Genomic DNA, 26,205 nt, shown 5'->3' on the forward strand with positions numbered 1-26,205 from the left:
CACTTAGGAGTTGAAGCTAAAGTTAAAAGAGTCGAGGGATCAATTTACATCAGAGAGGCCAACGGGGGGAAAAAGAAAATGGAAAGACATTTTAAAATGCTTATCCCACATCAAAATGTTTCATTTGATTTGTAATGTGACAAATACCATTAAATAAAAACAAAAACATATTTTTTTGGGATATATTGAAAATAACATAAATAATGGATTGTTTAAACTTTTTTTTTTTACACCTTCCAGCAGGATTGGGAATTCCAAGTGGGAACTGGAAGGGTTACGCATCATCAATGCTGACTTTCAAACCCAATATGGTGGCCTTGTGCATGAAACTTCTAAGAAGGCACAAAGAAACGCAAGAAACATTTATTAGCATTTGTTATTATTCTATCTTATGTTTTCCACACAGTAGGGAACAACCTATGTTAGTAAGTATGTTGCTATAAATATTGACAGATAAAAGGATGCTGTTAGATGGCCTTGTTGGTAGTTATCTTGGGGACTGAGCATATCAGTCAGGAAATCCCACTCCCTTTAAATGCTTATTTTCAACTGCAAGATTTTTTCTAATTGGTTTATACCATTTTTTTCTGTTATATGTTCTGCTGGGATCGGTGAATGTAAAATTTTGGTGGATAAATTAAGTTGAAATCAATCAGTCAAAGGGTGGTTTATTTTCCAGTCCTCACCTAAGGTGTCAACTAAACACAGCCAAAATATCTACCAGTATTTTTTGGTTCTCTGTGCTTATTGGCTCTGTAATACAGTTAATTTATCCCTGTTTACTATACTTGTAGTTGTCCCAAAGTTTGTCTGAACTTAAAGCTTTAAAATGCCCACATTGAAGACCAAAGTTTATTTAACTAAGGACTCTAGATGTGCAAAGCTAAGAGACAATTGTTACATTCCAAATAAATGTGTAATTGCAGCTGTTACTAATGTTGAAAGGGGGGATTAATGCACAATGCAATGCAAAATGTATGAAAACTTGATAATGTCCTCCCTCCATCTGATTCATTAGCTTTTTTTGAATTCTTTTTTTTTGTAAGTTTTTTTTTTAAACTCTCTTCCAGAAACTTCCAGTAAAAAATGTTACCTTCTTGCTCGTAAGTCAACTAAATATAAAAACTTTCAGGGAAATTAGGAGTAAACTGACTTTGGAACAAAATCAAAGGCTTAAAATACACAGAAAAATAGCTCTAATATGCATCATTGTTGCATTTTTCTTTGAACAAACAGGAAATCAGCGGATGTACGTACATCCACCATAGTTTTCACTGCTGAATAATAAATACCATAAGAATGAGCAGCAGCTCCTCGATGCAAACACTCCTTTCTCTTTCTTTTTTTTTTTTTCTGTAGTAAAGCGGTGTGGGAAAACATGGCACGGATGTGTGTGAAGACTCACCGGCTTGACGTTGCCCGAGTGTGCCTTGGGAATATGGGAAATGCCAGGGCAGCAAAAGCCGTGAAGGATGCCGAGGCCGAGCCTGAACCAGAAGCCCAGGTGGCCATGTTGGCCATTCAGCTTGGCATGCTGGTGAGAAATGTAAATTATCTTATTAACAAACTGTTGTTTAGAAACCCGTAGCGAGTCTGGCCTTATGTTATCTTTACATGCTTATTTGGAATGTAACTATTGTCTCGCTTCAGTATCCCAACTCCTTGTTAAGTAAAGTTTCAGTTATGTTTTCTGCTACAGAATCCGCTGTTCAGCATTCGGTGCGGCTGCATCCTCTGGCTACAAATAACACATCCTCCTTTTAGGTCCAAGCATGTCGCGGGACTTTCCTGACTGAAACTATCTATCCTTCCATCAACCTTTCCTGTCCTTTTACAGGAAGATGCGGAAAAGCTTTACAAGAGCTGTCAACGCTTTGACCTGCTGAACGCCTTCTACCAGGCTTCCAACAAATGGAATCAAGCTTTGGAGACGGCCGAGACGCATGATCGCATCAATATGCACACCACCTTCTACGAATATGCCAAATACCTGGAGTTCAGGGGCAAGAAGGATTTGGCTCTTGATTTGTAAGATGCATTGTTTTAACTGGAGGTTTTGTGTTTTACGTTTCATAGATTTTCTCTGGAATAAGAAGCTTTTCTGTTACAGCTATGAGAAATCAGACACACACCGAGCCGAGGTGCCCAGAATGCTCCAGGAGGACCCGGCGTCTCTGGAGATTTATGTTAACAAAGCCAAAGATAAGTCAGTTCACAGCCGAGGCCTGACGCTTTTTCATTATTTAAGTCTAACAAAATCCCTAAACTGTCTGCATGACATAGTGTTTAAAAATCACCCGTGTCTCCTTATTAAAACAGGAAAATCTATAAGTGGTGGGCCCAGTACCTGGAGAGCCAATCAGACATGGAGAGAGCGCTGCAGTACTATGAGCATGCTGAGGACTACCTGTCCCTGGTTCGAGTTCACTGCTACATGGGGAACATTCAGGAGGTTGGCATTTTAAAATCATGCCCAGAGAACATTGGAGAGCAATCTGTCCTGCAGGGAAATATTCTTATATCCTTATTGTTTTCAGCTGAGTAAGCTCGTATTGATGCGTTTAATTCTTCGGCTCCCCAGGCCTCCCAGATAGCCAACAGCACAGGTGACAGAGCAGCATCGTACCACCTGGCAAGGCACTACGAGAGTCACGATGATATTATGCAAGCAGTCCACTTCTACACCCAAGCCCAGGCCTACAACAATGCTATACGACTTTGTAAGGTAAAGTATGCCACTGGAATCCCCGACTCTTGAGTTTTTCTGGGCAATTTGTTCATTTTCTTTTTTTTCTGCACAGGAGAACAACCTAGATTTCCAGCTGATGAATCTGGCTCTACTTAGTAACCCAGAGGACATGATGGAGGCTGCATGTTACTATGAGGAGAAGGGCAAACACATGGATCGAGCAGTCACACTCTACCACAAGGTCAGTTCAGCGTACACAAGGTGGCAGCGTTGCAACAAATATCCAAGCTGAGTGCTTTCTGGTTTCAAGAAGCCATTTCTCAGGCAGGAGGCAGAGCTTTGTCAGTGTGCTGATGATTTCTTTCCTCATGTAGGCTGGTTACGTCTCCAGAGCTTTAGAGTTGGCAATCGCCACTGAGCAGTTTGATGCCCTTCAGCTCATCGCAGAGGAGCTGAACGAAAACTCTGACCCTGCTCTCTTCTCTCGCTGCTCTGAATTTTTCATCCAACATTCCCAGTATGACAAGGCGGTGCAGATGCTGGCGGCAAGCAGGAAGGTAGCTATGTGACGCATCTATATCTACCCAGGTGTGGATCAGCTCAATATTTCCTACGCTGACGTGTCTTTTTGATAATGTTCAGTACTCTCAAGCCGTGGAGCTTTGTTTGAGCCAGAACCTGAATATCACAGAGGACCTCCTGGAGAGAATACATCTCACTGAATCAAAGGATCTGTCTAAAGAGGCCTGCAATAAACTGCTGGAGAAGATAGCGGACTGCTGCATGAGTCAGGGCAGCTACCATCTGGCATCCAAGTTGTACACACAAGCAGGCAACAAACACAGGGTACGATATGATGGATTTTCTAGTTATTTAGTTGAAAATCTGGTCCTGATCCATTCATGAAAAAAGATTAGTACCTCAGATGTTTATCTATACAAAAACAAGGTTAGTTCATTAGCCCCTTATTCTTAATGACCACTTTGAAGGTTTAAAGTTTAAAGCCTTTAGATATAATTTCTTTAATGAGTTCTATAACGTCATCAAAAGTATTTATATCCACTCATCTTCTATATTTTGTCACATAACTGCAAAACTTCAATAGATGTAACTCAGATTTTATGTGAATGATAAAAAAGGGGAGACTCCTTTAAAATAGGTGAAGAGTGTTTGCTTTACATAACTACAGATAATTGTTTTTTTTATTTCAATTCCTTTTCCATGTATCTGTTTCTTTTAAAGGCCATGAAGGCACTCCTGAAATCGGGCGACAGAGAAAAAATAGCCTTCTATGCCAACCTCTCCCGAAAGAAAGAGCTTTTCATAATGGCTGCCAACTATTTCCAGTCCCTGGACTGGCAGAAGAACCCGGAAAACCTGAAGTATATTATTGAATTCTACACTAAGGGCGATGCTCCGCACCTGCTTGGTGGCTTCTATGAAGCTTGTGCTCAGGTAGATCACCACTTTACAAATGGTTTTATTTCCTGTTTGAGAAATTATTTGCATTTGTATAGTAGTAATGCATGTATCTCCTTAAATAATATTTCTGATTCAAAAAGATACAAAAAAAAAGTTCACTTAAAACCTGAAGTTATTAATTATTTGGTCCCATTGATTTAGGTGGAAATTGATGATTACCAGAACTATGAAAAGGCTCTGGATGCTTTAGCCGATGCTATCAAGTGTCTGTCCAAAGCAAAGCAACTTCCAAGAGGACAGCAGGAAGGGAGGTTGGCTGAACTGCAGCAAAAGATCAACCTCATCAAGAAGTTTGTCCACATACGGAGGTATGATTATGTTTTAGTGCAAATAAATTTTAAAAAGAAGATTCCATCTTCTACAACACAAAATACACTGCCTGGCCAAATAAAGTCGCCTCCTTGATTTAACTAAGCAAATAGGTATTGGTTTCCCATTGGATAATTGCTGCATGGGTTTAACTGGTAACAAGTTATTTAACCTCAACTGGGACTTGAGTTGAACGACACATCCTGCGGTCATGAAAAATATGGCCGTCTGTGTTTCAGGACAGACAGATCATTGAGCTGCATTAAGAAGAGAAAACATTTAAGTAGATTGTAGAAACTGCCAAAACTCGGTGAAGAACTGACCAACGCACTAAACTGGAAGGATAATGGGGACCCATTGTCTTCAAGGAAAAAAATGCTGAGAAAAAATCATCAATCATCACAATCAGCAATCATTTTAAAGCTATATTTTCGCGGATTTTTGTAAAGATCAGCCCTTTCCACTTAAAAAGAATGCACATGCACAACCCTGTACCCTCTCCTGATAGGGAACACCTATTAAACCCGTGCGAGAGCGTGCACGAGCCATTTCTCCTTGTGCATGCTATGTTTAAAAGTTGCTGTTTGCATCACTCATACAAGCTTACTTTCCAAAAGAAGATTTACAATTTTCCACTATGTCAGACCCACCACCGCTAAGTGAAAATGAGTACGAGCACGTAAGACGGCCTTATGTAAACATAAGGATAGACAATTAGGATGACCACTTATTTTGATGATCCACCTGGAAAAAGAACATCCTCCACTATACCTTTAATTTTTGGTGAAACCAGATTGGATAAAAACAACAGTTGAAGTCTGGACTGTTTAATAGTAAAAGTAAGAACATTTCTTCAAGCATAATGCAAAGAAATTCAACGGATTGGGAGCAATGAAGCCTTAAGAAAACCACTGATCAGTGATGCTAATGTGAAAAAAAGGTTTAAATTTCCTACAGAGCATAAAGATTGAACTCTAGCAGAAGGAAAGAAGATTATATCGTCTGACGAGTCCAGATTTTCCCAGTTCCAGAGTGATGGCCGTATCAGAGTAAGAAGAGAGGCAGGTGAAGAGATGCTCCCATCATGTCTATTGTCTACTGTTCAAACCTGTGGGGGAAGTGCTATAATGTGGGGTACTGCCATTGGTCAGGTCTGGGTTCAGCAGCAGTATTCAAGGAATGAGGTCAGCTACCTGAATATACTGAACGGCCAGGTTAGTCCTTCAATGAATTTTTTTCTTCAGGGACGATTCATAGATATTCCAAGATGCCAAAATTCACTTGGCTTGAAATGTTGAAGAGTGGATCATTTTCACACATGGAGTCCAGACATTATCCTCACTGAGAATCTTTGGGCGTTTCACCCTGTTCTTATGTCATCAATGAAAGATCTTGGTTAAGATTTAATACAACACTGAATGGAAATGAGTTTGGTGTCATTGCAGAAGCTTATCGAAGCACAAATGCCACTGTGAATGTGTGCTGCAGATGTCCACTATGTAGAGTGGATATTTTATTATATTTTAACTAATATCATCTCCAAATGTATCTTTAATAATCTGGCAAAAACATTTCGGTATTTTAGGCATTTTTATTTTATACCTTATTATTTGCATATATCAGCACATAATAGATTAAAGTTGAAATCAATGGAAACTGATGGGTACTTTTAAAACTGGAACTTAATTTAAGATGTTTAGTAATGAAAGCATGAACTGAACAGCTTTTATCAATGTAGCTGCATTATTTTGAAATTTCTCTGCAGGTTATATCCTGAGGATCCAGCTGAGGCAGTGAAGTTATGCGAAGCCTTGCTGGAGGAACCAGAGTTAGACCCACCTGTCAGGATTGGAGATGCATTCGGTTTCTTGATTGACCATTACTGCCAGCAAGGCCACTTTCAAATGGTGACTATCAGCAACCACTTCAACAGTGCATAAAAGCCAAGGCTAGAAATATTGGAAATCATTCACACTGCGTTAGAAGCTGTAACTGTGAGCTGTTTTAAACAAGGAGTTCCACAGATATTAGATCTCCATTGTCCTCTGGGACTAAATGTGTTTGAGAAGAAATAAAAACTGAAACCAACATATAATTAAATTTATTTGTTTCCCTCCAGGCCTACAAGAAGTTAGAGGAGCTCCAAAAGTTGCTGCCATCCCAGAGCATCAGATATTACATCAGCCAGGACAGCCTAAACACCTTGCAGAAGGAGATGGGTGTTCACTTAGACAGTGACGAATATAAACATGTACTGGAGGGAAACGACGACGAGGTGGAGGAGGATCTTACTGTTTAATATTTCTCTATTTATCTGAACCAGATGTGTGCAGCAGGCCTTTTATTTCTATAGTAGCCTAAAACACAGAAGCTGGTTGCATATAAAAGCAAACAAAACAGAGAAAACCAAATATTTAACAACGTTTCAAGGTTATCCAGATTAAGTGAAAGAAGGGGAATGGTTTTAATAATAAAAACAAACTACCTGAAAAATATTTTTACCTTTTAATGCAAATTTGTTCCAAAAGGACAAATTTTAACCTTTATATTTTTAACAGATGGAAGAAAAACTGTATTACTGTTGATTAAGCCTGAAAACTTGGATCGATCTCTTAATGTCATGATTCATGTTTAGATTACAGGTGCTGGTCATAAAATTAGAATATCATGAAAAAGTAGATTGATTTCAGTAATTCCATTTAAAAAGTGAAACTTGTATATTATATTCATACATTACATACAAACTCATATATTTCAGATGTTTATTTTGTTTAATTTTGATGATTACAAATGACAACAAATGAAAATCCCAAATTCATCATATCAGAAAATTAGAATATTACTGAAGACCAATAAAAACAAAGGATTTATAGAAATGTTGGCCAACTGAAAAGTATGAACATGAAAAGTATGAGCATGTACAGCACTCAGTATTTAGTTGGGCCTCCTTTGGCCTGTATTACTGCAGCAATGCGGCGTGGCATGGAGTCGATCAGTCTGTGGCACTGCTCAGGTGTTATGATAGCCCAGGTTGCTCTAATAGTGGCTTTTAGCTCTTCTGAATTGTTGGGTCTGGTGTATTGCATCTTCTTCTTCACAATACCCCATAGATTTTCTATGGGGTTAAGGTCAGGAGAGTTTGCTGGCCAATTAAGAACAGGGATACCATGGTCCTTCAACCAGGTACTGGTAGCTTTGGCACTGTGTGCAGGTGCCAAGTCCTGTTGGAAAATGAAATCTGCATCTCCAAAAAGTTGGTCAGCTGCAGGAAGCATGAAGTGCTCTAAAACTTCCTGGTATGTGGCTGCGTTGACCCTGGACCTCAGAAAACACAATGGACCAACACCAGCAGATGACATGGCACCCCAAACCATCACTGACTGTGGAAACTTTACACTGGACTTCAAGCAACGTGGATGAAGTGCCTCTCTTCTTTTCCTCCAGACTCTGGGACCTTGATTTCCAAAGGAAATGCAAAATTTACTTTCATCAGAGAACATGACTTTGGACCACTCACCAGCAGTCCAGTCCTGTTTCTCTTTAGCCCAGGCAAGACGCTTCTGACGCTGTCTGTGGTTCAAGAGTGGCTTGACACAAGGAATGCGACAGCAGAAACCCATGTCTTTCATACGTCTGTGTGTGGTGGTTCTTGAAGCACTCACTCCAGCTGCAGTCCACTCTTTGTGAATCTCCCCCACATTTTTGAATGGGTTTTGTTTCACAATCCTCTCCGGGGTGCGGTTATCTCTCTTGCTTGTACACTTTTTTCGACCACATCTTTTCCTTCCCTTCGCCTCTCTATTAATGTGCTTGGACACTGAGCTCTGTGAACAGCCAGCCTCTTTAGCGATGACCTTTTGTGTCTTGCCCTCCTTGTGCAAGGTGTCGATGGTCGTCTTTTGGACAACTGTCAAGTCAGCAGTCTTCCCCATGATTGTGTAGCCTATAGAACTAGACTGAAAGACCATTTAAAGGCTTTTGCAGGTGGTTTGAGTTAATTAGCTGATTAGAGTGTGGCACCAGGGGCCATCAATTTTGAACCTTTTCACAATATTCTAATTTTCTGATATGATGAATTTGAGATTTTCATTTGTTGTCATTTGTAATCATCAAAATTAAACAAAATAAACATCTGAAATATATGAGTTTGTATGTAATGTATGAATATAATATACAAGTTTCACTTTTTAAATGGAATTACTGAAATCAATCTACTTTTTCATGATATTCTAATTTTATGACCAGCACCTGTAGTTTCTGTTGTTTTCATGTATTTTGTACAAAGTATTTAAGCTCATGATGGGAGCATGTTCTCCATGTTAAAAGCTTATTTTGGAGTAATGTACAGCTATTTCTGATAAAACGAATTCTAGTATCTCTCTTGCTATGTTATTCTAAATAAAATGTTTAGCATGAAAGTAAATAGTTTTGTTTTTTGTTATTAGTAGGATCCAGACCTGTGAAAACCTGATATAGACAAAGATAAACTCAACAGATTTGATTTAATTAGATGGGGTTAGCCAACAAAAGCCACTATTTAGACCGTGATAGCAGCTTAGTTTAAAAACAATTTCTAAAATAGTAGTGGAAAGGTTACCCTCCATTAGAAACATCTAGAAACTGAAAGGAAGATGGAACAGTCACACCCTCCTAGGAGTTGCAGACCTACCCAAACTAAGAAGGTTGTGGAAGAATGCCAAACTACATATGAAGCTCTGCAGGCCTCATGTAAGATCATAGTTAATGACTCAGCAATTATAAATGGTCTCCATCAGAAAATTCCAGGACCAGAACCACTACTGATCCAAAAAACAAAGGGACTACTCACAATTACACAAAAGACGTTTTGATGATCCCAGAGGCTTCAAAGAGGATACCCTGTCCTAACACAGCTTTTCAGATCTACAATTAAACATGGTAGTGGTATTGTGATTTTAAGTCTGCTTCAGGATACCACTAACCCAAAAAAAGAAAAAAAAACATGCGCTGGAGGACAATTCAATTCAGTTTATTTATATAGCACCAATTCACAACACACTTTACAGAGACAATTCAACCACATCAAACAGTCAAATTGATTCAAAGTTTTCTATCTATCCCTGACACCAAACATGCATGTAGCGACAGTGGAGAGGAAAACTCTCCTTTGACAGGAAGAAACCTCCAGCAGAAGCAGGCTCAGTGTGAGCAGCCATCTGTATAGGCCACCTGAGGTTCAAGAAGACAGAATCAGACATAGAAAAGAAGCAAAGATACAAAAGGCAACTGTCAACCAGCTCCACAGGCGGCCCCGTCCAGGAAACACACAGCCAGGCAGACGAGCTGCTACCCAGCTCCCATGTCAGAGGATCAAAGAGAGCACATACAGTTAGTAACAGTCTACACTGAACAATAGGCCATGCTTCAACATTTATAAATAAAGGTATTGATGACAGCAGCACAGCTAATATCTCTCTCTCTGAGATGGTGTCACAGCCAAACAGGAACAGACCAGATGAAGCTACTATGAGAAAAAGCAGAGAGAGCATAATATTAGAGATTGAACTAACAGATACTGCAGAGTAGGAGAATAGAGATAGAATGAAGCATAATGATGATAAGGGCTCCCTATGTCCTCCAGCAGTCTAAGCTTATAGCAGCATAGCTATAGAGATAATTCAGGATAACCTGAGCCACTTTAAATAAACAAAAGGACAAAAACAATGTTAGAGTCAAATGCAATTGAGGTGTCGTGATTTAGTGTTAATCTAACTGTTTAAAATCCTGTTTAAAAACCCTCTATTGTTGCTTATTTAATATTACTTTGCAAAGAAAGTTAGTTTCATCAATAAGTTGATTTGGATGCTTTAAGGGTTTTGGAGGATACTCAAGGCCATATGCTGACAGATATTAAATTTTCAGAAAAACACAACTATCTCAGATTTTGTTAGAATGTGGTTAGAATAACACAAGAGGGCGCTGTGGTCAAAGAAATCTCCAACCCAGTTGGAAAAAACTTTTAAAACCAGTAGTTTCCTCTACTTACTTCCCTTTATCACAGATAAGAGGGGAAAAAAAATATTTGGGACAAATGAGGAAAAACAAACAAAAGGGATGAATTTTGTGAGATACATTTAGATATAAGAGCGTTTTATTCTTAGAATATTTCAGTAATTGTTTGACATCAGGGAAATCACCCTAGAACTAGAACGTGGTCAGCTGTTATTAGGAGTTCAGCAAAATATGAGAAAGATATTCTCGACCTTGAGGAGAAAACTAATGCCTCAGAGGAGACAAATGGGAGCCAATCTTGTAGATTGTTTACCAACTTAATTTAAATCCTACGTTTCATACAATGAACTCTAACTTCTTTAAGAAATTAGATAAACTTCACCCAAAGCAAGTTAAAAATACAACCAAATGATACCAGATAATCACAAAACAATACAACATGGTTTTAGAAAGGTAATTTCAGAAAAGATCTGTATTATATTGGAAAGAGTTAGAACATTTGTTTATTATTGAGTGATTTGTAAAGAAATGTTCTTATACTGACATTGTATCTTAGAAAAGAAAATGACTGATCCAAAAAAAAGCCAAATATTAAACTTTAAACAAAAGCATAAATGATTTTTTTTAACATTAGGTGAAAGTTAGGAAACCCTAGTTTATCATTACTGAATACCAGGTCAATCCACAACATCTTGCTGAGATTAAGATTTCAGTTTTGACTCAGGATTCTCCATTTCTCAGCCAGATTTACAGTTCTTTTATTGTCATATTACAAGGTCTACCTCATCACCAGCGTTATTTTCTGTCAAATGTTCTCACATTTTCTTCAAATACCTTCTGATACATGATCCAAATCCTGCTAGATTGGTTTAGCAATGTATCCCTAATCCATGCAACCTCCACTCCTATGCTTCACAGTTGGTATTTCTTTCCTGACTCTTGTGTCTGTTCTGGTGTCCTCATAATTCAGTTTTAGACTCAACTGTCAATGAGAATTAAACAAACTTCTTTACATTCCTTATTCAGGCCGATCTCTGATCTTATTAACTAAGTGTTTTTTTAAAACAATCCTCTTTCAAAGTACTCGATGATTATGTGATCAAGTTTATGAGTGAATTAAGCCACTTAAACTGGGGATAATTGTTGGGCTGTCAGAAATATTTCCTTTAATTCATATTTAACAAAAAAAGTTCTTTTCCAAATAGAAAACTCAGAGTTTCAATGGATGACCTCATTTTCTTATGGTACACCAAACACAATCAGACACAAGTAAGATTTCACTTTGTTTTAACATGTTAAAAAACATACAACAAGATGCCAAAATTGAAAGTAGTTCAAAAATTTCCAAGATAAGGATGTAGTAATTGGTCTAAATGTGACACGCCTGGTGAATGAGGGGTTAGGGTGCAGGGCTTTTGTGTTGAGGAGAGGCTGGAAGATCTGCATTATAAAACTCAGCCTATTGCTTTGGATACCTGATCAGGGCTTTTAGTCCCAGATTGCTCTAAAGCGGTAGCCCTCTGAACCCTAGAGAATGATGTAAAGGTAGCGTACATGACACTGGATGATTGAGAATATGCACAGGCATGTAGCGGACAAATTTCTCCAATGTGGGACTATAAAGAGAAACTAACTTGTGTTAGGAAAATTATTTTATTTCTTGGTTTAGTCCAATAATTTCGCCTGTATGCGGTTACTTTTTGAACCATACTTTAAATTAAACTTATTTTACCTTTTTAACAGGATTTAAAACCTAAATTTGCTTTTTATTCCCCAGTGATACCAGTAAAGTGTACGTGCCCACCATGTGGACCATGTTTCATCAGAATTTAATGGAGAAGCATAGACATTTATTATAATGTAATTTAACATCAGCCTAGGTATTTTAAGGTTAAAAAGCCTTTTCATTAGAGAATAAGATGGATCCTAACATTTCCTCTCCTTTCTGCACTATATTGCAGTAGTTGCTGCTGCATACCAAAACCAAGGAATTGTTCACAGTGTCTTAATATACAAACATCTGCTATTCAGGCTGCTGTGGAGTACAGAAGGAAGACCAAAGGTACATTTATATGTAGCAGGATAAATGTTTCTGAACCAATCGTTTCCCAGAATGTCATGTTTCTACAACATGGATATTTCAGGCTTAGAGTTGAGAAACCTTTAAAGAACAAGGTGTTCTATTCATTTTGTGCAAATCTGCAGATTGCAGTTATATTAATAGGTGCATGTTTTAACTAGAAGGTAACTAATGTTAACTTGTCTATGCTAAATTCTGGGGTCTAATCAGAAAGCTGGATTAGACCCAAAGAGGTGCACAAGATGAGGAAGTGACAGTTCGTTCTTGAGTACAGGTCCACTCCAGTAGACACTCAAAGCTGTAGCCTTGAAAGAAGAAACACCATCATCTAGAGCAGGAGTCACCAACCTTTTTAAGGCTTCATACAAAATAAATATATTTTAGGAAGGAAGGAAGGAAGGAAGGAAGGAAGGAAGGAAGGAAGGAAGGAAGGAAGGAAGGAAGGAAGGAAGGAAGGAAGGAAGGAAGGAAGGAAGGAAGGAAGGAAGGAAGGAAGGAAGTTTTTATTGTTTCTTTTAAATCATATTATTTTTTAATATACTCTCATTATGAAATCCATAAATGCTTCAATAATCTGACTCTGTATGATTAAATTTAAAATGTTAAAATGCTCTATAAATGATTAAAGAAAGAATGGGAACAGAATGAGATAAAAAAAAAATTCTATCTTAGCCCACTAGATAGTTATGCTGTTTTCAGAAGATGCTGTGGGCCCCCGATGAGGCCCCTGGGGGCCCCTTGGTACCCGTGAGCACCATGTTGGTGACCCCATGATCTAGAGGCTCAAGACAGTGTGCAGTCAGTGTCAGTTAGACATATCATACAGTAGGTGCTTCAAGAGCCGTTCGAAACCCCCTAAAAAAATCACCCAGCTCCATAATTTTTCATTTGGATCGATTTAAATCGTTTTTCTAAATGTGTAAATAGGAAAAAAAAGTACATTTCCTTTACATGCTGTGGTCTGTTATTGAGTCATCGAATTCTATTTATTTTAAATCTTTATTCTACTTTTTGCGTGACAACATACTCAGTTTCTACAAGCACTGCAAATATAAAAACGAAAAATGATAGTCTAAACACAGTGCGGTGCATTTGATTTGGTGCAGCGCACATGTGTTCCACAGGCTGTGGTGATAGTAATTGCAGCTTCACCCACTGCCTGTCCCATTTAACTTCTATTCATCTTCCTTCACATGCCTGCTGCTTGGAAACAGAGATGAAATCAGAAATATCTTTGAGGAGCAGCTAGATGTAGCTGCAGAAAAGCAAAGCTGTAATCTGTTGTTTATTTGTGCAGCGACGTAAGCATGATTACAAAGTAATTCTGTTTCCAGTCAATGTATGTAAACCTGCCAGGATGCTCATCCCACACACATCTGCTCTGTGCCTGTGCTGGATCTTTATTCCGACTTGTGGTTCTGTTTGCTATGTGCCTGTGATGTGGGTTCTGTTCTTTATCCTGTGATGTGGCTGAGCATTTTGCTCCCTCTGGTTGTTCTGTTGTGGTCTGGTTCTGCCTTTTAAACCCATAATGTTCTGTCAGGGACAAACAAAGGAGGAAAACTCACCTGCAGCTACCAGTAAAAGTGCTTCATGGTGATTATTATCCGAATTTGCAAGAATTAAAATGTTTTTTTAAAGGTCAGCTGGTAGTTATTATATAAAAATGTCTCCAACTCCTTTAGTCAGTACTTTGTAGAGTCACGTTCAGCTTTGGTCTCAGCTGCAAGTATGTTTCTTCCAGCTTTGAATAAAAAAAATCAAGTTTTAATACATTCTTCTGTGCAAAACGTAGGGCTCAGGTACACTGGAGCCCTTATGTATGTCTTGTTTTCCTGCTGGTAATTTAAAAGATAGTTATCCTATCTGGATGTGGACACTGAAATTCACAGAAAAAAGATTAATTACAGTTAATTTAAGGTTTATTAAGGGTGTAATGTATTTTTCATATTTTATCTATTCTAGTCTGATTATTCATTTACTGGTTTTACTAGTTTTGTATTAAAACGTATTTGATGATCTGAAGCGGGAGCTAATTTGCACCTGGAGGCAAAGAAAACCAAGAGACAAGGAGGAGTTTCAGTGAGGCTGGAAGGTCAGCAGCCGATGGCCCAGGAGCAGGAAACACTAAAGAGACAGCGCCACCCTAAACTGGATTGATCTGTTTTTGTTTGGTCACATGACTCCTTCTATTTGGTCTCCAGGATTCCTTTGTATTCATGCTTCCTGTGTGAAGCCGGTTTGTCTGGTGAGGAACAAACTCAAAGCAACGTCTTTAAAGTTAGAAAGCCAGAAAACCAAAATGAGGTTAAAAATGCAGCAGCACTGATGCAGCATCTTTGGTTAATTAGCAAATCCACGACGTTAAACCACTGAGAACAGTATGCAGACTTTAGATCTAAAGTCTTTGCTCTGTTTTTAAAAAGTGAGGAAGAACCATTAAGGAGACTATTTTCCATCCTGGCCACATCAGATAGCAGTTCAGTAAAAATAGTTGCTCCAAAGCAGACCGAGAGAACAGAAAAAGAAGTTTGAAGTAGAACCTCCCGTTTGATGTCAAGGGTTTTGAGGAATAAACTTAAAGTAGATTGTAAAGACAAAAGAGATATTTCAATCTTTTATCTCAATACATCAGAGAGTAGAAAATCTGCTGCTCATTAACTCAGAGAATCTTCAAGAACATCCAAAAACCACAGTGGTATCTGTGATCTGTAGTGATAGATACCCCCAGAGCAACAGTATGAACTTCAAAGACCTCCCTCTCTTAATCCATTGAGCATTTTATAATACTAGTCCATCCTCCGCCTCTTAAGGTATAACAGCTTCAGCTATTCTCAGACATGTAATCCAAGCCATTTTTCACTTTTAGTCCAGATTAAAGCCCATGTTGTGGGAAGCTTTGGATCACAGTCCCTTCTCTCCTCTGAACATAGGGTGCTCTACTGGGTCAAGGTCGGACCAAGTTCTTCTACCAAACCTGACCGTTCATGTCTTTATACACTTTATGTCACGATTGCTGTGACGTCTATAAGAAGAAGGGCCCAAAGCCAAACTGTTCCAGTTGGGAGCATGACATTTTCCACAATGTTGTATGTTTAAGAAATAAGAGCCAAAGCCCAACTCCTAAAAACAAAGGCCCACACCATGATCCCCCCTCCACCAAACTTTACATGTGGCACAATAAAGTCATGCTTTTCTCTTGGTACTTGCAGCTGAAATTTGGAGGTCTGTATAAAGCTGGTGACCCCTACTCACTGTTCTTCGGCATCCTTTCACCCACTCTCTGACTTCATGTGCTTGGTGGTTCTCATTCCCAATCTCATCCACCAACAATTGGCTATGGAAATGATGACTTTGAATTTTTTTGGACTGGAATCTTTGCACAGCTGGTCCCTTGCTAGGAGTCACTTGAGCTTCTGACAGCGACTTATTCTTCCACAAATGTTCACAAATCTTCCACAAACGCTGTCTGCAAACCAGGCTGCTGAATTTTATGCAGCCTTGGACATATACGTACAGGTGGAACACATGGAGTGATTTATTTGAAGAATGATATAAGTTTTACAGGATCCAAAGAAAAAAAGAAACGCATAAAGGTATCTTTGGTCTTTGGTTATCAAGCTCCTCTTCACAGGAAGACATCCTGTCTATTTTAAGGGTAGGCTTAAAACTTTCCTGTTTGATAGAGGTTGTAGTTAGAGTGCCTCTTTTTACCCTGAACTATCTCTATATATATGCTTCTATGGGCTTAGGCTGCTGGAGGACATAGGGATCTCTTTACACCATCCTGCTTCATTCTATCTCTATTCTCTCTTTCTACAGTACCTTTTAGCTCCACCTATAACTGTATGTTCTCTCTGGTTTTCCTGTCATAGTGGCTTCATCTGTGACACCATCCAGAAGAGAAACTTCTGCTATGCAGCTGTCGTCATTAATAGCTGATAGAGTCAGCCCATTTTTTTTAGTGTTTAGTCCGTTTTCTTTTCTAGATATAGCTATGAGTTAATCTTTTACTGGGACTACCTGTATGTGCTCTCTTTATTCACTTTGACATGAAAATTGGCTCAGAATTCATCAGTAAAAGCAGTACTACAAAACTTTCAGTTTGTAGTACAGTTTGTGGACAAAAGCTGTATTGTTTACATTTCCCTCCTGATCTGTGTTTCCACAGGCTGCGTGAAAGATGAATAGCAATGAGACACTAGATCTAAATGTGGCAAAACAATTTCATATGACGATGTTGAAAATAAGAAATCTTCAACTTTGGTTTTTGATTTTCCTCAAAGTTGCTTAGCGTCTATGTTCATTTGATAAGGTATGTTTCCACCAGCTTTTCAAATGCACATTTTGAAGTATGCTTCAGAAGCTAGATGGCAATATAAAAAAAAAAAAAAAACTCTCAAATTTGCAGAAGTTTTTACGCTCCCTTGAAGTGGTTTTTGGACTTGGGGAAAACGGATTAATGTGCAAAATGGGAGATATACATTTTTTTTTTTAGAATCAGCTCTGATTTAGCAAACTTTTACCTCACTTGACTGATCAGCAGTTTCTGCTATCGCTGTCTTCCTGGATGTTCCTATTATGCATCACCTTTACTTACTGACATTTTAACCTAAGAACAGCTTGTCTGAAAGCAACACATTCATCAAAACTTTCCTCCATCACTGATCTGTGGTCACTGCTAGATTGCAGCCTCTCCTTCTTTATTACAGCCATGCATGACGACATAATGTGGACAATAACATATGATGATAATATGCTTTGCGGTGCTTTGTTAATTTGCTTTCAACCAAAAGGAAACACTGTAAATTCTCATTTCCTTTTTTAAAACCTTTTTAAAGTTTGTTTAAATTTCAGATTTCAGTTGGACGAAAACACAGCTTATGTCTGCTTCTATCTGTTTTAACCCCGTCAGCCAATGCAGAAGGCCGCTCACATTTAGCCTGGTTCTGCTGGAGGTTTCTTCCTGTTAAAAGGGAGTTTTTTTTCTTCTCAACGTTGTGTTTCTAAGCCAAAACAAGGCTTTGTTTTTTGTCCACTCTTTTGTCCACTTTTTTTCTTTTTTTGGAATCGTTGCATGAATGCTCGATGTGAGGGATTGCTGTAGAGTGAACAGCATAATGCAAGAAAATGTCTACATTTACCACATGCTCACCAAGGAGGAGCATGTCCTGCACGTCACCTGACTAATGACTCTATGTAATCAGCCGGTTCTTCTCAGATACAAACTTTTTATTAAACTTGCATTGTTATGATGTAAAATTCAGTCTTCATATCTCAGTTGAAATCAGAGCACTGGAATGTCAGTGATGAAGCTTTATGAGAGAATATGTGGAGTTTTATTAGGGCAAACTTACTTCCCAGCGGAGATTTCTGAACCAATCTATAGAGCCTAGTGCTTAAAAATATTTTTATCTTTACAGATTTTAAAAATAACTCTATCTGCTTTTGATTTTTAGAAAGTTTAAAATGAACATGTGAATGTTTCAGATGCATCCGCGAAACACAAACTGTCATAATGGGATGCAAAAAATCCCCGATAGAGCCTGAGAGGTAACATGAGGAATCGAAGCAGAACATCAGCAAACAGCTGAAGGAGTTTACAGGCTTTCAGCTCGTAAACAGGTCCAAAGTATATCAATAAAACACTGTTTATTGTGAAATTTTAAATATATAGAATTGGATTTTATTTGTAAATGGAAGGTTGTTCCCACCATCCACACAGACCAAAACAGATGACATATCATGAGAGAAGCAGGGTGGTCCATGAATATCTTTATAATTGGGGCGGCAGTGGTGTCGGATGTAGGAGTTTCCACTGAAATGGAGGGGCTGACGGTTAAAGCTCCAGTCCCGGCTTTCAGTATCGTTGTGTCCTTGGGCAAGACACTTCACCTGCATTGTCTACTGATGGTGGTCAGAGGGCCAGGCTTCTGTCGGTGACCCCCAGGGCAGCTGCGGCTACAATGTAGTTTGCCACCTTCCATGTGCGTGTGAATGACTGAATGTACAGTAGTGTGAATCGCTTTGGTCAAGTCTCATTACTTGAAAAAGTCCCAGTGTTACTCAGGAGCCGCCCTGCACTGGATAGTGAGGGGATCTTAGAAGGTCATTGAAGAATCCCATCTGAGTGAGATCTATGTCAAAGCTCCTTCAAAAACATTGTTAGAGAATCTAATGAACTATTTGAGCTACTGATGCTATGATGTGACCATAACCATGACCAATTTAAAGCTCTGAACCTATGTCATCAGTATGGACTTTAATGTCTTGCAATTATTACCCACCCCTTACAAAAAGCTTAATTTATATGGAACTTTTTCCTATTTTGTGATTAATTACAATCTTGATTGAATTTCGATGTAATCTGAGGCATTAGATCAACAGCACCTGGAACAAAACTGATCTGAAAGTTTATTAGAAATACAAGCTGTTCTGTTTTCTGGTCTCATAGCTTTGTTAAACATTAGAGAACAAGCAGAACCATGAAGTTCAAGGTAAACCGCAATCAGGTTAGGGAGAAATTTGTAGAGAAGCCTAAAGGAGGGTTAGCTTAGCAAAGAATATGCCAAGCTTTGCAAATCTCCCAGAGTTTAGCTTAATCATCATCATTTCAAAGTAGAGACAGAGATCACAAACACATGGAAATCCACCTAAAATTATGCAATTTGCATTTTTGCAGGAGCAGCCAAGAGGCCCGTGGTAGAAACACTGGAATTTTAATGAATCCACTACTCACATAACAGAATCTGTTGACAGCACAGCTTTTACTCATGCACAGTTAATTTATGGCTTTGATTGAAACTTTTTTCCTTGATACGAAATACCATAAACACAACATCTGTATAGTGAAACATGGTGGTGGCAGCATCATGGTGTGGGGGTGCCTTGATTTGTGGTATTTTAGATGGATATAGACTGCAGACAGGGCAGGGCCAGAATAATATTCAGGTGATTTACAAACATGCAAACAACACAGGAGCACAAGTGAGGAGGTAATGAGAAAACTGTTATGGTTGGACGGACGAATGAAAGCATGAATGAGAAATGAAGAATATTAAGAGGCCTATAACTCTTGAGATTTACTGTATGCCAGATTATCAGAGGCATACAGTAGACATCAGATGAGTCCATTAAAAACAGAGTGCTTTCAAAGTCAGTGGGGAACATGACAGCAGGAACAAGGAGAACAATTGAACTCCTTGTTCAATTGTTCTCTTAAAAAAGGCTTTATCAAATCAGTCCACTTCTGGTTAAGTTGACTCATGTTATTCTTAAAAGAAGGAATGTTCCAATATAAAAACTTGGCCGATATAGACAACACTTTTAGGGGCAATAACTAACAAATAACACTTGTATTGTTTATTTCCCCAGCTTTCCTTCACTGAAAACACGACCAAACTAATATCATTGCCCCCTCCTATACCAAAGCACAAAAGTCCACAAGATGGAGATAAACATCAGTTCCTAATATGGGCCCAGTTTTACTGATAAAGATTAGATCAAAGTGCTGATATATATCAAGCATCCCTTAGCAGCAAATATTAACCCAACAAACTTAAAAATTAAGAATATATGAATCCCCTAATGTAACAGAAAACAAAATGACCAAATCAAACAAATCATACCAAGAAGGTTGGATTGTTGACAGGAAGATGGCTGAAACTAAACACATAGAGGCAGCAAAAGATCTCAGACAGCAGCTGTAAGGGCAGCTTCTTTTAAAGGTATAGTGGAAGATTTTCTTCCGGGTGGAGCATCAAAATAAGTGGTCCTCCTAATTGTCAATCATTCTGGTGATATGCTTACGTAAAGCCATCCTATGTGCTCGTCCCCATTTTCACTTACCTGTGTTGAGTCTGACATAGTGAAAAAATTGCAAATCTTCTTTTAAAAAGTAAGCTTGTATCAGCAATGCAAACATCAACTTTTAAACAGAGTGTGGAAGAGGAGAAATGGGCTCCTGCATGCTCTTGCGTGCATTTAATAGGCGTTCTATCTCAGGAGTGGGTGCAGGGTTGTGCATGTGCATTTTTTTTCTTCAAAAATTCAAGAAAATCCTCCACTATACCTTTAACCGACCAGACGAACTAGATAAAAAGGCATGCCAACTGAAACGATCAATGTGTTGGTTTGTCTTTCTGATAAAGGGGAGTATTATATAGAGTGTAAGGTGTTATAACTGTGTTTTATTCTTTATTAATGGATTTTTTTCTCTCTTTAAATAAGAAAAAAAAATCTTGTTCCAAAATTAGGTTCTCACACCCCCTTACCTAATAACCTAAATCATGGTATGTTCAGGGAAAGTAATTTCTAAAAGTCGATCTACATTCATTCGATCAGCATACATTGACCCATTATCAACTATGTGGGACTTGGTGCTTTCACACCGACAGTAGGTGGTGCTGCTCATTCTGATGCTCTGCTCAATGAAAGGCCCCAAAGAGATCCAGCCTTGAGAAAGAAATGCCTGGAATGTTTGCGAAGCTTATGTCAATTTCACGAGCTCAAGAGAAGAAAGCGCTGCGACAATAAAGGGGGGTCACCCTGGTGAGAATAATGTCATTACATGTGACCCATGCATGCACACTCCTGTGAATACTTTCCCTCGATGCAGTGCAGAGAGCCCTGCAGTAAACAAGCCAGGCTTTTTGCAGAGTGACGGTTCGTATTTATAACCCCCCTGACAAATGTGTGAATGGGAAACGATATCCTTTATTTCCCTTCAAGGTGACAGGGTTGTGTTTTTGTTCATGTGGGCTTGTGGACATAAGCGACTTCGTTAAACTGACAAAAAGTGAATAAAAATGGCCATGTGTTTATGTTAGGATACTCTGGGGCATGATGGGAAAAGTGGAGGATGGAAAAAAATCCCAGGAGGTCAGATTTTTCTGGGGTGGGGGGGCTGCCAGCCATGGAAGGGAGGTATCTGAGGGCAGAGGTGTGAAGGTTTGAGAGGAATGGGAAGTGGGATTTTGTCAGTGATGTAAAGGCTCGCAGGGCCCTGGGAAAAGGGGCGGGGTGGTGCTGAGCTTGGGCTTGTGCCAATATAGTCACTGTGCCAAAGCTCTGGGTGTTTTGGGGGACCAACACTCACCGGCAGATTTGTGGGAAAATCAAAACCAGGTTATTTTTCTGTTGCTCAGTCACCCAGGAAGAACAGGGGAGATGTCTGCAGGAAGCAGTGCAGAACTATCCCAAAAAAAAAATCTACTGTATGTTATTCAAAAGCTGGAATATCACAGATCCAACGAGTGTCACATCTGGTTTTCAAGGCAAACAGACTTTCTTTTTTTTTTTTTTTTTACCACTGACTTCTTGGTATTAATCCATCACTTACAGTAGGTGGTAACTATTTATATGGATCTTTGAATCCTTGTATTAATTAGCTAAATTCAGCAAAAAAACAAACAAACAACAATTGAAAAGGGATTTTCTTGTTATCATCAAATGTTAACTGTAAAGTGTGGGAAGATGGTATGTGGCTATTTTAATGAGAAACAACTGTTTCCTGCCATACTGAGCCTCAATCAAAAGTTGATGTCATCGAGTGATTGTTGCTCACATAATCAAATGTTCAAAACTGCAGAAAACTCAGAATAACTGCAAGTTTTCATCACATCCAAGACAGATAATTGACAGCTCTGCTTCCTTTGCTCCTAAAGGTAGAAATAAATCAGATAAAATGAAACCATAACAAGAAGTAGAAGTGATTTAAAGTTAAAGCCATTCTGCTGATAGGATTTTCTGATCCTCTCCACTAAAAACTAGGGCAAGTTCATGGGGCTCTTAGATTTTGAGACAGTGGGCCCCCCATCAGACAAAGCTTGAAAAAAAACACAACCCCCACCACTAAACTTTACTTCCTCAGCTCCTGGAGGCTTTGGTATTATGGTTTCTATTCTACCTCATTGGAAGTTAGGGACCAACTGACATACGATAATGCTTGTTTAAACGCGTTACAGTTTGATCAAAAATAAAATATGTCAACAGTATTTCTACAGCTAAATCTCAGATCTCTCGATTAATTAAAACAATTTTCTCAACTTTTTTTCCCCGACACACTTTTACAAATTACAAAATTTACAAACTTTTTCCAAAATTCATGTACTTTCTTGCTTGTGTTGCTTTGCAAAATATTAAATGAAAGCTCCTGAAAAGCCTTGTTTTTTGGTACTGTAATTTGTAGGTTGCAGGAGAATACCTCGTAGGTTCTTAAAAAGTAACCTTTAAAATCTTAACCCTTTAAAGCCTGATCCAAGAATAAAACAAAACAGAAAATTACTTTTTTTTGGTTTGAAGTCCTTATTTGGCCTTTTAACAAAATATGTAAAAAGAAAAAACAGAAATAAATTTTTGATATTAATAATTTATTACTATGCGATAAGTCAGGATTATTTTTTGTGTAGTCTTCTGCCCTCTGTTATCAGGTATATCCGATTGTGTAAAATAGGATTTTGAGCAAAGTTTTTACCATTAAATTATGCAAAAGGTGTCAGACACAAAACATTTCAGAAACTGTATGTATCAAATATGATACATTTGGCATTACAGGGTTAAAGCTATCTTGTAAGTTCCTGGAATGTTTAATCAATAGGATTGTAACTTTTAGGACTGGGCTCCTTTGGTGTTTGGCCCCTTGAGTGTCGGGCTCCAGGTGCTCTCATCTGCCCTTCTCTGGTAGGTGCGACCATACCTATTTCTGCCCTCCTTGTGTCCCAGTGATCTGGGGTGCCTCTGGATATCTGGGGCGGTGATCTCCTCTTAATTGATCCTGGGTCCTGTAGGGCGAATCTGGAGCCACCCACACCTGCGATAAGCATATTTTCCTTTTGAGGAAGCTTTGTAACTCCTTTATACATGAGCATGCCCATGCATACACACCACAGAAGTTTGGTTCCACGGATGAGTTTAGGATATGTTTATGCATGTAAACCCCGTCAAAACCCTTATCTGCAAAACCCTTATCTTATTGTTTGTTGTTTGTGTTTCTATTAGTTTAGCCATCATGTTAGCCATTTAGATGTTAGCTTGACCCTTTCTATAAATGGAGGAGGTTGCTACTGCCTTCCTCAGGAAGCAACTCCAGAGAAACTTCCATCCAAAAATGACTGACCTTATCAATACTTCAACCATGATATAAAATTCATACTACCTAGTTACCTTGTAAATTCTGGTGTCTACAGCAAATCCATATTCTGTTTTCTCAATTTGAAAACAAAATATCTAGCAAAATTGTCAAATATTTCTGCAAAATAAATATGTGCAGCGTGTATTGCAGTTTAAATATCTTCGGCTAATTCTTAACCCCAAACTAACAATTAATAATTAGATTAACATAATTTCAAGAACAATACATAGACATCTTAATTACTTCAAGTTATACTTTTCCAATCAGTTGGTCCTCCTGTATATGCATGCAATGATATTCTCTCACATATCGTACTACATGGCAACATGGGCCCAGGCCTTTTGATATGGCAGTCCGTTTTAACATAAGCTTCTTCTTACTTCTAAAATATATTTAAAAAGGTTTTGACTAAGAAAACCTACATTTTGAATATCCTGACCAGTACTTTAATATATCAGAATTAATATTTATTATGATAAGTGAAAAGAACAATTTATGATTTCTTCAATCACACACATGATGTCACCTGATTCTTCATCTACAAAGAAGAAGAGTACTAAAAATTGTGTTAAAAACACAAGAATTCACGTTGGACATGTCTGATATTGCATACCACTAAATAGCAAACACCAGAAAGGCTAAGATTGTCATGATTCTTCCCTCTGTGGACTTCTGTTTAAGTTTCTTTTTGAGTTTTCAGTTATTTATCTCATTCTCTTTTGTTTGTTGATGGTTTCTTTTCTATTTTGTATTATATTTAAGCAGTGTTAGTTTTTGAGTTACTCTGTCGCCAGTCTCCCTTCCCCCAGCTCCCTTCTAGTTACTTCTATCCACACCTGCTCCAAATCTGCTAATTAGTCCATTCTTTGTTCTTTCCCTTTTATATATACCTCCTGTGAAGTTCCTCGTTGCTGGATCCTCCTCATTGCTTCAGTTCTTCTTTTATGTTTCTCTTGAGTCTCTAGTTTTTGGTTTCTAAGTCCCTAGCCTGTTGTTTCTGAATTTAAGTTTTTGTTCCATCTACTTTGAGTTAAAACTGAAAAAAACTATCTCTGCCTTCTCTACTCTGCGTTTGGGTCCACAACAACATCCGCCAACCTTGACAAAGATGTCTTGTAAACTATCAGCCAAAAATGCTACGTAAATGCCAAGTTTTGACAAGTCAGGGTGATTCAGGATATCTAAAATAAAGAAAATAAAGTTTATCTAGATAGAAAACAATGTTCAAGATGAGGTATTTTCAATGGAATTTTGATGGTTAAAAATACAACATATACCGGTACATATCTATAACACGGATTCGTCTAATCATTGCTTTTAAGATATAAATTTAATTCCCACTTGTTGAATCCTGCTTTAGGATATCTTAAAATACATTCAATGTATAAATTCTTTTTTTCTAGAGACAAAACAAAAACAGATTCACCAAAGGCTCTATAAACCATAACTGTGTTTTTATTTTAATCTGCAGAAAGTTTCAACGAGGGATAGGATTTGAAAATTAGCATAAGCAATAAACTCTTTGTTCATATCATCATGAGATAAAATAAGAAGGCTGGAATGACGGTATCATACCAAGGATGGGAAGCACTGTGTACTGGTGCAGAGGAAGTATCTCACATTGCCTGCTCGTCAACAGAGTCTTTGTTTTGGGAGGTTAATGCCTAATTGATACAGGCCTAATGAGAGTTGCCTGTGTGTGCAAAGACTGTATGAGCGCTGGGTCGGGGGGGAGGCTGGACGGTCGGGCTGTAATTGAAAAGGACAAGCGTTGTGTCGGGGAAAGCGCTGGGAGAAGAATCTATGGGAACGCTTGGAATAAAGAAAGGAAGAAAGGTGACACAAGATTCTGAAACATCAAATTAACATAATCTTTAAATATTAGGTTTTAAATGTACAATATAAAGGAATAAAACTGCCTCTTATCTGAGGCACCTGCTTTTTTACTTGCATGTTGAGTCTGTCAGCCTGAGACTATTCATGCATGAGTCCTTAGCTTCTCAGCAGACAGGCTGTCAGAGTGAAGGCTGGAGAGGCCTTCAGAGGAAGGGGGAGCCCCGAAAAGCGATGCACTTCAGAAACCCCGAAAGAACTACAACTGAGATTCTGGGTGGCAACATTAGAGGGGGGAAAGGTGGGGCCTGCATGCATAATGTCTGAAATATAAAAGGAATTACATTACATCAGTTCAAGGAGGGAGACTCATAGATATTAAACTTTCTATGATAACTAAATGTTTTCTGGTGGTAAAAATAAAAAGAGTGTAACCAGTTAAGAGTAAGGGTCAAGAAGGCAGGAAGGAGTCAGTTTGATGAACAGGAGCGAGTTAGAATGAGGCTGAGTGTCGGTGAGGGAAGGAGGGAAGAGACAAACGCTCTGCTTTCCCACACTCGGCCGGTTCCCACAGTGGACCCGGATAATCCCTGTCTTAATTGGGGGAGAATTCCAGCGCACATGTTCCCTTGGAAAGAGTGTGGAGCGCAGGGAGAGCCTCTGACACATCAGACAGGCAGCAGCAGCGGC

The 26,205-nt window shown here is 38.6% G+C and overlaps 1 protein-coding gene across 2 annotated transcripts in view; it reads left to right on the forward strand.

Annotated features, from left to right (window-relative positions):
• The window catches only part of ift140 (intraflagellar transport 140 homolog (Chlamydomonas)), a 28,463-nt gene extending 21,362 nt beyond the window's left edge, over nt 1–7,101 (forward strand). The window contains exons 19-30 of one of the 2 annotated variants that reach the window (XM_038300990.1): nt 1,360–1,537; nt 1,838–2,028; nt 2,111–2,206; nt 2,320–2,452; nt 2,582–2,725; nt 2,802–2,930; nt 3,064–3,246; nt 3,332–3,535; nt 3,932–4,144; nt 4,313–4,479; nt 6,246–6,387; nt 6,600–6,779. In XM_038300990.1, coding sequence (XP_038156918.1) covers nt 1,360–1,537; nt 1,838–2,028; nt 2,111–2,206; nt 2,320–2,452; nt 2,582–2,725; nt 2,802–2,930; nt 3,064–3,246; nt 3,332–3,535; nt 3,932–4,144; nt 4,313–4,479; nt 6,246–6,387; nt 6,600–6,779 — 1,960 coding nt within the window. Of the gene's footprint in view, nt 1–1,359; nt 1,538–1,837; nt 2,029–2,110; nt 2,207–2,319; nt 2,453–2,581; nt 2,726–2,801; nt 2,931–3,063; nt 3,247–3,331; nt 3,536–3,931; nt 4,145–4,312; nt 4,480–6,245; nt 6,388–6,599 lie in introns of both variants that reach the window. The other variant, XM_038300991.1, reaches the window with a different exon arrangement.
• Nucleotides 7,102–26,205: the final 19,104 nt, after the last annotated feature.

Source organism: Cyprinodon tularosa, unplaced genomic scaffold (assembly GCF_016077235.1).
Source record: "Cyprinodon tularosa strain WSP-4 unplaced genomic scaffold, ASM1607723v1 ctg46, whole genome shotgun sequence".
NCBI lineage: Eukaryota > Metazoa > Chordata > Actinopteri > Cyprinodontiformes > Cyprinodontidae > Cyprinodon > Cyprinodon tularosa.